Here is a 12,579-nt window from a genome sequence, read left to right on the forward strand (position 1 = left end):
ACAAATGGCAGGAGTTGGGTCCTGCCTCCTCCGAGTCACACCATCTCTTATCCTCAGTTTTCTCATCTATAAAGAGGGAACATAATGAGGACCTTTAAATTTGTCATGAGATTTAAGTAGAACAGTCACGTGCAAGGTTCAGTTCAAAGCCTGGTGCACTCAGTACATGCTGGCTCCACGTGGCTCTTCCCACTGAGATTTCTCCATTCTAAGACCTCTGCTTCTGTGATTCCTCTTTACTCTCCTCACCTCACCCTGCCCACATCCTGGAGAGACCCTACCTCAGAGGGAAGTGGCTAGAATAAGGGAGGAGAAGGGAGAGCAAAGAGGTGAGGTTCATCTACTGTTGGTTGATTAAGGGAGAGGCCCGGGCCTGGAGGGAGGAAACAAAAAGTCATGCATCAGGATAAGACTTGTCCCAGAGCTCTTGTGCCGAGCACTGTGGGACACAAGCCCAGTGACTAATTAGTGAGGAGTGTAAGGGAAGTGCCCTGACACTCAACTGGGATGTTACTGACATCTACAGCCAACACAGGTGTGAGGTCAGAGTGGGAGCACAGATTCAGGAAGCCAGGGGAACTTTGCAATACCCAGAGCCTGCCTACACCACAGCCTCTGTTTTTAGAAACACAAGACTTTGTCCTTTGTCAGTGGGAGTTCAAGAGGACAGGAGTGCACTAAGCACTGTATCTGGCATTTAAAATTCTACAAACCTTGGGCAGGATTTCTCCCTCTCACAATGCAGAATAATTCTTCCAGACTCTACCAGCTGTCCTTCCTTCATGGCACAACTTTTCTCCCCCTTTTTGACCAACTCAGCCTCGAGATAAGGATGATTAACAAACTCCTTGGTTTTTCTTCCTACTGGCTCTCTTCAGGACGATTTCTTTCTAAAGACTATTTTACTTGCCCCCCTTTTCCACTGCTACCATCTGAATATTTATGTTCCTTCACATTCATATGAATGTGAAACTCCCAAGGTAATGGTATCAGGAGTTGGGTCCTTGGGAGGTGATTAGGTCATGAGTCTGGAGTTCTCTTAAATGGGATTAGAGCCCTTATACAAGGTCATAGGGAGCTTATTTGCTCTGTCATGTGAGGATACAGTGTGAAAGGTACCATCTATGAACCAAAAAATTAGCTCTCATAGACACTGAATTGATTGGCACCCTAATCTTGGACTTCGCAGGCTCTAGAACTGTGAGAAATACAACTTTTTATGGTGTTTTGTTATAGTAGCTCAAACAGACTAAGACAGAAGACTGGTACCAGGAGTGGGGTGTTGCTATGATAAATGCCTGAAAATGTGGTAGCAGTTTTGGAACTGGGTAATGGGTGGAAGTGGAAAGAGTCTTGAGTGCATATTAGCAAAAGCCTACATTGCTGTGAATGGACCATTGAGGGTAATTCTGATGAGGGTAAACTACCCATCTGAGAGTTGCATGTGGTGTCTGCTACGGTAAATCTTGGAAGCAATATTTGCATGTCTACTCTCTCATCTCCAATACAACTCAGAAAGTAGCAGCAGTGGCACTGGAAACAAGTATAGGTCAGGTCAGCCCGGAAAGTAGATTTGCACTTACAGCCAAGCCCACTGAGGGCTGTTCTAGGACTAATCATTCCATCCCAGCCTGTGAGTGTGAGAGTCTATAGATGCTAGGCATGGTAAATGCAAACAAGAAAATTCACTTTCTCTCTCTCTCTTTTGAAAGCTTTTCAAGCCACCTGCTCATATTGTTTAGCCACCTGGGACTCTCTTTTGATTCTTCCCCGTTTCTCATTCCCACTAGGGCCAGCTGAGTGGGCTGCTTAAGCTTGTGCCTCCACCTTCCCATACATGTCTAGCCTGGGCTCTCATCTTTATCCTCCCCCTCCACTCTTGCAGCAGTTTCCTGCCTGGGTTCCTTTCTTCTCACTTTGACTTCATTCAATAAGTGCTTCATGCTGGCCAGTGTGGACTTTCTAAAATGCAAATCTCACTGTATCATTTCCTGCTTTAAACTTTCAGAGGCTCTCCTGCACAGTAGAAGTTCAAGCCTTGTGTTGTGTTTTTCTGCTTTGTTTTTAACCTGGTTAAAAGGCCCTCCACAGTCTACTCTCAACTCAGAAGTCAGAGTGATTCCTGTAAAGCAGAAGTCAGCTTGTATTGCTCCTTTTCTCTAACCACCCTCTTGGTTCTACGTCTTGCTCAGAATCAAAGTCTTTACAGAGGCTGACGAGCCCTCCCTGTCGTGCTACTGTTCTGCTTTTGACATCAGCTACCACAGCCCTCTCCTGTTCTCTCTGCTCCAGTTACACTGGGCCCCCTGCTCACTCCTACCTGAAGACCCCTGGTCCCTCCTTGTGAGCCCTTCTCACTGAAGATAACATCACAGCTGCTCCATCATCTCAAAATTCCTCTTCCTACAGAGCTCTTCCCTGATAATCCTTTTTAAAATTAGAGACCCTTGTCCTTAGCTCTTGCAGTCCAAATCCTTGCTTGATATTTTTCTGCATAACACTTATCTGACATAATTAAATATTTTACACATTTGTCTGTTGTTGGTCTCCCCAGCTAAAATACAGGTTCCATGAGGCAGGCATTTCCGACTCTTAAAACAGTGCTTGACTACAGGAAGGCCTAACAAGATATTTGCAGGATGACTGGACTTGGCCTGAGTCTTCAGCTTCATCTCTAGCCACATGTTCTCCCTGAAGTCTAGAACACCTGATGCCTATCCCAGATCACATAGCTTCCTCTAACACCCTGCCTTTATTCTGCTGTCCTGGAATTCTCTATCCCACCCCCATTCTTGATCTTCCTTTGACCACTTCTGTTTACCTTTAAAAACCCAGATCAGATTTAACTGCCTCTAAAAACCTTATATGGTTCCCCTAGGCTGGATTAAATGTTCATTTACTGTTCTCCCATTGCATCAGCTATCGATTTATATTTTAAACCATCTACTATAAATATCTATTTGTGTTCTTCTTCTGCAGTAGGCTGAGAGCTCCTCAAGGAGCAGAATAATTGTTATTTTTTAATCTTATACTTCTCAGTTCCTGACATAGTGCTTGGTATCTAGCAGGAGTTCAAATTTGTTGTTGTTGTTAAGTAATCAAATAACATAGTTCTAATATCAGGAAGGTACAGGACAAAACAGAGAATAGTGCCAGGGTAGCCTCAAAGCTCAGCTGAGTCCGGCAGTTGGTCTATCCACATTTCAGCTAGGAGGAGGGTCGGTGACTATGAAGGGCAGTAATGGGGTCATGGAAAATGTGTGACACCTGAGACTTAATGGATCTTTAGAGGAATAAAGAGGAAATCCAAGGTGATGAGCCTTTCAAGAAAAGTCCTGGAACTGACCGAGAGCCAGCCAGGATCAGATAACCACCACCCAGTCCCCAGAGGCCGTCACAGTGGCACGAGAAATGTCACAGCTATCACAGTTCAAATGCATAGTACTCGACTGGCCCACATCCAGCTGCTCTCTAGAATTTTCTTCCAGGCATTTGCCATAGTAAGAGGTAAGCCCACTGTAGCCTGGATGTTTGGGTGGTCACTGTCTCTGGAACACAAGTTGCTCTGCCCTCCTTTCCTGACCTCCACTGGAAGCCATTGCCTAGGCACCTGCTCACCTGCCTTTCACTGTTACTGTTGTTGGCAGGTTAATGACCTAGTGACTTCTTTGCCTGTCACCTTAGACTTGGGGGCAGTGAAAATCTACCAGAGTGGCATGTCTACTGCTGTGGAAACAGATTTTGGGCTCCTAGTGACGTTCGATGGCCAGCACTACGCCTCCATTTCCGTCCCAGGTTCTTATATCAACTCCACCTGTGGGCTCTGTGGGAACTATAATAAAAACCCGCTGGATGACTTCCTCCGCCCCGATGGCAGGCCCGCCATGTCTGTGCTAGACTTGGGCGAGAGCTGGCGTGTCTATCACGTGGACTGGAAGTGCGACTCGGGCTGTGTGGACAACTGTACCCAGTGTGACGCTGCCGCCGAAACCCTCTACTTTGGCTCTGACTACTGTGGCTTCCTCAACAAGACGGACGGCCCCCTGTGGGAGTGTGGCACCGTTGTGGATCCCACTGCCTTCGTGCACAGCTGCGTGTATGACCTGTGCAGCGTGAGGGACAATGGCACGCTCCTCTGTCAAGCCATCCAGGCCTATGCTCTCGTGTGCCAAGCCCTCGGCATCCCAATCGGAGACTGGCGAATCCAGACTGGGTGTGGTAAGCTGGCCTCCCATCCCGGCGAAAGGTCTTTCTTGAGCAGGGGGCAGGGACAGGGTTTCAGGGCTCCTCCAAATGCCCTTGTTAAGACTTGGGGCCCACCAGTGAGGGTGAGGTGAAATGTCACAAGTTATAAAGAATGAACTGCAAAAGGATCTTTACTTTTCTCTCGCCTGATAGCAGAGCCAGGAAACAAGAACTCATTGATGAACAAAAATGATCTGGAAACAGGAAATGAATGGTAGGAAACTCATGGCTGGAGGGAGGCCCCATAGCAGGGGGCGGCTGAGCCAGAAGGCGGTTTTCCAGGAGTGGAGGTGGCTGCTGAGCAGGTGCAGACACTGCCTCAGGAAAATGGTTGGCCTCCCAAATGGAATCCGCCTCCATTGCTCCTTGGCACGTTCAGTCCCCTTAAAAAGTTTGTGTCCTTTGCTCTAGAGCATCTCACTTGAGATGCTGATCAAAGAAAGGGCTACAGAGAGTAAGTAGACTATACCAATAAAGGAGTCCTTTTTCTGAAATGCTAAGAGCAGTTAGAAGCCCCAAGTTTGGGGAAGATCCAGGTTCTTTTGAATTACACTTCTGGATGAACCATTTAGTTGTCTCACTGCCCATCCCCCCAATCCCATTTAAATCACCTTCTTTTCCTAGTTATGTACACTTTTTAAACAAAACAAAAACAGCCAACACATTTTGTTTCCTTTGTGATCCTGGGTTTCCTCCATGTGAGTAAACAGAAAATTGTAATACATGCATTTGAGAGTGCTATGGAGATAAGAAGATGTAAAAGTTTCTCTAAGTTCCAAAGCCAGAGAGATTTTATCCCCTGGAAGTATAGGTTGTATTCACATAAATCATCACCGATCAGATTCAAATCTTAGAGTATTGGTCAAACTACTAAGTGACAGTATATTTTTTCTTGCTATGTGACTGACTAGACTCTATTATGCCCAGAGCAGTCATATCATGAGTCAAGTTGAGATTGAATACAGCTTCTCTCTGCTCCTTATATAATCCAAGTGCATTCAAACTGCCTAACTAAATTTTTACGTAGAATGGCTATATTTTTTTTTTTTCTAGTAGCACTACTTTCCCATCTTCCACACTTCTCTCTTCTCACTTTAGTGGGATGAATTATATTTCACTCAGAGAGCTAGTTTACTAGGCCCCTGAGCCCCTGCCTGCTGGATTCAACCAGACTGAAACATTTATGGAGTCTCAGATGTTCTTAAAATAAGAATAGAAGGTTTCTAAGCTCCTATCCCAACTTCCTGGAGGAATAAGGCACATGATCTTTGCAGCTATCATCTGGGGTTCTTTCTAATATTTAATACTCCCAGAGAATTCATTTCTGCCATCTCCTTTATCACACCTAGGTATTTTAAGTACCTCCCTAGGTGAAATTACTCCCCTAACAGTTACATTTTCCGTTTCTCCTAAAAGTGGCATTTATTTCCTTCTAAGAATGAGCCGGTTCTTCTTTAAAATCAGGTCAGCTCATATGTCCATCTGTTGAAGATCTGGGAACATCTTGACGATTGTAGATCACCAAGTAGTTGCTCTATATTGTTAGTCTAGTACCAAAAGTAACCTGAAGTTTAACTTCAGTGATGATCAAATTCAAGTAAAATTCACAATCCAACCATGGCGCTCTGTTATTAGGAAAGCAATTGAGCTGGTTGTTACAGATGTCGCTTTCAGTCTGTCTTCTCCAAATGAGTGGCCACGTGGCCCTGGGGATAGGACCTGGAAGATGAGGAAGAAACATCCTTTCTCCGGGTCCCTGTGCTTGTCGGATTCTGGCTGGTTGGGCCTCCGCGTCCACTCACTTTGTGACCACACTCTCTTCCTTTCCCTTGCGTCAGTGTCCACCGTGCAGTGCCCCAGTTTCAGCCACTATTCCGTGTGCACCAGCAGCTGCCCCGACACGTGCTCGGACCTGACTGCTTCTCAGAACTGCGCCACGCCGTGCACTGAGGGCTGCGAGTGCAACGAGGGCTTCGTCCTCAGCACCAGCCAATGCGTCCCGCTGCACAAGTGCGGCTGCGACTTCGACGGCCATTACTACACCATGGGGGAGTTCTTCTGGGCCACCGCCAACTGCACCGTGCAGTGCCTGTGCGAAGAGGGCGGGGACGTGTACTGCTTCAACAAGACCTGCCGCAGCGGGGAGGTGTGCGCCGTGGAGGACGGCTACCAGGGCTGCTTCCCCAAGCGGGAGACCGTGTGCCTGCTCAGCCAGAACCAGGTGCTGCACACATTCGACGGCGCCGCCTACGCCTTCCCTTCCGAGTTCTCCTACACCCTCCTGAAGACCTGCCCTGAGCGACCCGAGTACTTGGAAATCGACATCAACAAGAAGAAGCCAGATGCGGGGCCTGCTTGGCTACGGGGTGTGCGGATCCTGGTGGCTGACCAGGAAGTCAAGATCGGTGGAGTCGGGGCTTCGGAAGTCAAGGTAAGACTCCTTGGTCCCTTTCAGGTCTTGGCCGAGTCTCGTTGAGCCTGAGAACTTGCCCTTCTCATCAGGTTTTCTCCCTCTGAGAAAGTGGGTTCTAGGAAAGGGATGGCTGCCAAATGGGAGCGTCTTCTCATGAACAGCACTAATCTCCGAGGAGCGATGGAGCAAAGCTGGAATTTCTTGAATTACATAGAACAGGACTTGGTCTCTGCAGGAGCAAATGCTGATAGAATGCCAACTGTGTGCCAATCACTCGTCTAGACCCTTCCTAAGCACTATCATACTTAATCTTATGCAGCAGATAATGTCATTACCCTCATTTTACAGATGATCAAACTGAGTTCCAGAGAGGCTAAGTAACTTTCCCCAGGGACACACAGTCACAAAATGGGATTCCAGCCCACACAGGCTGGCTCCAGAATCTCTTAACCTTGTACTGTACTAATTCTCCTACCTGTAGATGAGAAACCATATGGAGTAATCTAAAGGATGTCTACCTTGGTGCCTCCTTCCCTCTGACCTGGTCTAAATACCCATTGCTAGGTATCCAGACTCAGATCAGTAGTTCTCTCCCTCCCTCTGACCTGGTCTAAAATACCTATTGCTAGGCATCCAGACTCAGATCATTAGTTCTAGAAGGAATCTTAGGAGTCAACTATTTATTTTCATATGAAAATCCCAAAGGGCCAAGTGAGGGCCCCCCAGCTAACTGAGGCATAGCTGGGATATGGAGAGGGTGATTTCTGGCCTCCAGGCTAACATGCACTTTGCGTATCATGTGATGTCTGGTCTAAAAAACAAACATCAACCCAGTACAGTCCAAGGGGGTCATAAAATACACAGCCACCAACTGAAAGGGCTCTGTTCGGGTTCCCACTGACAGAGATTCATTTAGTAAAAGAATAGTGAGAGATAGATGGGTGATGGACAGTTAGATCATTAGATATACTCTACATGCCCCAAGGGACTGATACATAGGAAATGCAAGACTTAAAGAGAAAAATGGAGCCAGAAAGGTGCGGGGGAAAGACAGCTGTCTGTGAAGAGGTGCCCACGTGGAGATGCCAGGCAGCAGGAGGGGCTGTAGATGTGAGACAATTTTTGCTCACATTTCAATTTTGTTTGTTTGGCGCTAGCTTAGGGTCTAGAATGCACATAGATAAAGAGCAAATGAGAGTTTCAAAAGAAAAAAAAAAAAAAGAAGTCATGAAAAAACAGTTGTGGTTTCCATAGACCATCAGCTTCTTGGTATTTCTCAAAGAACTAGTCACCCGGCAGAGCTGTGTCTTCATTCCACAGCCTCAGAAATGGTGGGTACACTGTGTGCCTACGGAATTGATGACAGCGCTTTGATTTTTCAGTTGAATGGTCAGGAAGTGGAATTACCTTTTTTCCATCCTTCGGGGAAGCTGGAGATTTATCGGAACAAAAACAGCACCACCGTGGAGTCCAAGGGCGTGGTGAGCGTGCAGTACTCGGACACAGGCCTGTTGCACATCCGGCTGTCCACCGCCTACTTCAACTGCACCGGGGGCTTGTGTGGCTTCTTCAATGCCAACGCCAGTGACGAGTTCTGCCTGCCCAACGGCAAGTGCACGGACAACTTGGCGGTATTTCTGGAAAGCTGGACCACGTTCGAGGAGATCTGCAACGGGGAGTGTGGGGACCTGCTGAAGGCCTGCAACAATGACTCGGAGCTGCTCAAGTTTTACCGGAGCCGCTCCAGGTGCGGCATCATCAACGACCCCTCCAACAGCTCCTTTCTGGAGTGCCACGGGGTGGTCAACGTCACCGCCTACTACCGCACCTGCCTTTTCCGCCTGTGCCAGAGCGGGGGCAATGAGTCGGAACTCTGCGACTCCGTGGCCCGCTATGCCAGCGCTTGCAAGAACGCCGACGTGGAGGTGGGACCCTGGCGGACCTACGACTTCTGCCGTAAGTCGGGCTGCGTCCCGTGGGAGGGGGATCCGCGCCACACCCCACCTTCTTATCAGGACTCCTCTTCTTGGTGGGACTGAGCTCAAGGGCAAACGAATGCCTGGGAATACCTTCCCCAGTCCCCTGTGCCCTCCAGCAGGCTCCTGGTCCCAAAGCGCACTGTTTCTCACCTTTAAGTTCATTTCTCATTACACAATACCTCTTCGTTGCAGATGGGTTAGCCGGCCTATTGAGTCCCGGTTTTATCTAGCAAAGGGTACAGCATGTCAAAGGACTAGAAGTCTTTGTGATGGTTCTGGAGGTGCCTTCTCCCTTAGCAAAGAAGGGCTCCATTCATTCTGATAGGAGGTGATGGGTCAGGGAGTCTTTCAGGGTGCAGAGATTAGCGCCTCTCCCTGGGGCAAATCTGACAATGGCCACTAAGTGCATCCCATGTTGCTGGCTCTTTGTTTTGTCCCTAGAGTACTTGACCCCTCTCAGCAGGGCAGTGGCAATACTAGTAGTCCTTAGAATAATGCTGGGAAGAGCAGAGTCTGAATACTCTTGCTTATCAGGAGTAGCACAGAAGGAGAGAGGAGCAGCTGTGTCTGGAGCAGGAACTGCCTCACCTGGACCTTAGCACACATCCTTCTCACACTAGAGAGTTCAGTCCTAAACCAAAACTAGTGTGGCCATTGTGATTCCATTCTCTATATCTATTTATTTCTCTTATTACATTTCTTCCTGTTTAAGTTTTTATTTTGAAATAGTTTTGAAGTTACATAAAAGATGCAAGAATACCCATTTACTCATTACCAAGATTAACCCATCATTAACATTTTGTCTCATTTGCTCTTCCCACTCTACTCCAACTGATAGTAATTTGCGTACATACTGCACTGTACTGAGACCAATGCATATGTGCTCAGTACATACTCTCTGTTAGAGAGTAAGTTACCTCTTGTGTTAGCTTTCTGTCACTGTAACAAAACACCTGAGATAATCAACTTATAAAGTGAGAAGATTTATTTGGTTTTGAAGGTTTCAGTAGATGGTTGGTTGCCCCCATTGCTTTTGGGTCTATGGCAAGGAGCATGTGGGGGAGCAAAGCCATATACCACATGAAAGAGAGAGGAAGATGAATGGTTGGGTCCTGCTATCCCCTTTAAGAACACAACTGTAGTTAGTGACCAGATCAGCTCACTAGGCCCCACCTCTCAAAATTCCCCCCTCCCAATAGCTTCAATTAAAGGTGACTAAGCCTTCAATACATGGGCCCTTGGGGAACATTTCAGATCCAACTATAGAATTCCTTTACACCTAAATCTTCAGTGTGTGTTTTCCTCAGTCTCTTACATAACCATAGCATGGTTAGCAACCTTAGGAAGCTTGACATGTGTACACTAATTTAACATCCATATTCCAGTTTTGTCAATTAACTCAGTAATGTCCTTTATGGCTTGTTTTTGTTTCTGCTTTGGCCTCGGTACAGATCTGGAACAATTCCTTCATTTTTTCTATCTCTTACGATTTTGGCAGTTTTGAAGGATACAGCCTCCTCTCTTGTAATAGAAAGCCCCCCCATTTGGACGTGGTGTTTCCTCATGCTGAGCGTCAGCTGCACAGCCCCACTCAGCATGTGCAGAGGAATACTCTGTCCAGCCCACCCTCAGTGGTGATGCGCATGCTGGGCCCCTGATCCAGGTGTTGTCAAATGTCCCCGCTATGTAGTCAGGGTGCTTTCCCTGCAACCAACCAGCAAACTGGAGAGATACTTTAAGACCATGCAAATATCCTGTTCTTCACCAAAATCCCCCTCCTTGATTCAGTGTCCGTTGTTGATTTTTGCTTGTATCAGTCTTTTGCATGATGATTACAAATGGGGATTTCCAGCTACATTATGTCTCTGCTTTTTCCAGCCAGCAATTGTCACCCTACTGTAAGCAAGAGCCCTCACGTCCCTTCTGTCTTTCCATCCATGCATTCATCCCCTCACGCCTCTGTTTCTCTCCATTTCACTCTCATCTCATCAATGTGGACATAGAGTCTATTTTTCCAATGGTTTCTATTTTGCATTATACTTGTCAATTATTTTGGGTGTCAGAATTGTTCCAGATTTGGCCTTTAAACTGGCTCCTGTGTCCTTTTGGCATGTCTCTCTCTCGCTCACTCGCTCTCTCAGCACTTTCTTACTTTCTGACATAACTCGATGCTCCACATTCATCTCTTAACCTTCTCTGCCCCATGCTGGAATCAGTCATTACTCTAAGAAGCTCTGATTCCTTTTTGTGGGGAATATTATTAGAAACCAAGATGTGGGTATTATTAGAAACCATTGCTCTTGGGTGTCTTTGCTTTGCCTCTAGGCCCTTTTGATAGACAGAGCTAAGAATTAATATGCACACACACATATACACACACAGGCACACACACCTGTCTTTTGAAATCTCTGATTTCTGAACTTGGTAAGTCCAATGAGCAGGTGATGGGCTGGGTGGCTGCCATCTCTCAGCAGAGGGCAGTATGTCCCTGATGAGCTTTACCCACACTGGGGAGGCATGACGAGTTGATTCTGTGAATCCAAAATGAGACCTCTGGGAGCATGCCCTTTTTATAAAATTACCTTTAGCAGGAAGGCCACACCATTTCTTTTGGCCACCCCATGTAGCAGGACCTTATGATGCTTTCCCAAAACCTTCTCTAACCAGCTCCAACATCGTCTTTTGTCCCATCTCCCATCTTAATTAACACGATTTCCACCCCTATGTTCACCTCTGTGTTCTAGTTGTGTTTCATTTGGGTACAAAATTGCCACGTCTCCCCCATATCACATCTGGTTGTTGCCTAACTGCGGGAAGTGTTCTGGACTGTTTTTGTACTGTGTGGAGCACAGTTTGTGTGTGCCAAGTCAGCCTGGTATGATGGTAGTGGTCCCTCTTCTCCTGGGTATCATGATGGCTGAGAAGAGCTTGTCACGATGCCTCACGTGTGCCAGTGAACCAGAGGGATCTCTCACAAATGCCTTTTGCAGACAGAGATTGGGCAGCAGTGCCCGTGTGGGACATGGCTTCCTTGGGTAGAGGGCCAGGGCTCACATTTGAAATCCCCCAGGGGTCTCATCTACCCTTGTGCATTTGGGTCTGTCAAGAAGGGCCGAAGTGTGCATACTTGATTCGTCAAGTCTCCAGGCACTGAGGGGTTAACACAGTCCAGTTCTGCAGAATGGGAGTGGGACTAACACCTGCAGATCAGGGGCACCATCTTTGAGTCTAGAGACAGACAACCACTGCTTCCACATTCAGAATTTTCTACCACCCCTCCCTTTGGAAGAGTCAGGCTGTCCAATTAAGTAATTTCACAGAGTCGTTTCAGGGCCTGGGGGAAGTTTTATTACTCCACGTCTGTATGTTCCAGACTTTCAGACAAATTCAGACAACACAATAAGTCATAAAGCGAGAGCCATTTAAATAAGTCATGTTATTTGCTATCACCATAAACCTGCAGTCACTGTTATAACATTCATAATTTAGAGACAAATGTGAAAATCCCTCCACCCAGACATATATAACCAGGGCTGAACTAGCCTTCAACTCCAAAGCCGTATGGTATTGTAGTCAACTGAAATGGAGAAAGTCCTTTAGCCCAGAGGAAAAAAAGATTGGCTTCCAGTACACAGTGCAGAACCATTGAGTTGGCACTTGTGGGCAGAGCTATTATTGCCATGCAATTTATTTCTCTGTAGTGTCCTTCACGTCCTTGGATTGTAAAACACTATTAAGGAATGATGGTGGTATGTGTAAGAGCCAAAGAAAGTTCTAAAGGCAAGATCTTTTCCTTGGAAATAGTGGGGACCTTTTCAGATATTTAGACCACATTGTAATCTTGTAGACAGATTTCTTCTGTGCTCCTGGATTCTGTTCCTGGAACACAATTCTGTCAAATTGTGACCAACCAAAGTAATAGAGAGAAATGGGCCGCTTACC

The 12,579-nt window shown here is 46.7% G+C and overlaps 1 protein-coding gene across 5 annotated transcripts in view; it reads left to right on the forward strand.

Annotated features, from left to right (window-relative positions):
- Positions 1–12,579, forward strand: part of LOC306640145 (alpha-tectorin) — a 70,776-nt gene that overhangs the window by 20,157 nt on the left and 38,040 nt on the right. For all 5 annotated transcript variants that reach the window (XM_079104100.1, XM_079104099.1, XM_079104103.1 and 2 more), the window contains 3 exons: positions 3,648–4,218; positions 6,084–6,676; positions 8,041–8,614. In XM_079104100.1, coding sequence (XP_078960226.1) covers positions 3,648–4,218; positions 6,084–6,676; positions 8,041–8,614 — 1,738 coding nt within the window. The remainder of the gene's footprint in view (positions 1–3,647; positions 4,219–6,083; positions 6,677–8,040; positions 8,615–12,579) is intronic.

Source organism: Sciurus vulgaris, assembly GCF_902686455.1.
Source record: "Sciurus vulgaris genome assembly, chromosome: 11".
NCBI classification, from domain to species: Eukaryota; Metazoa; Chordata; class Mammalia; order Rodentia; family Sciuridae; genus Sciurus; species Sciurus vulgaris.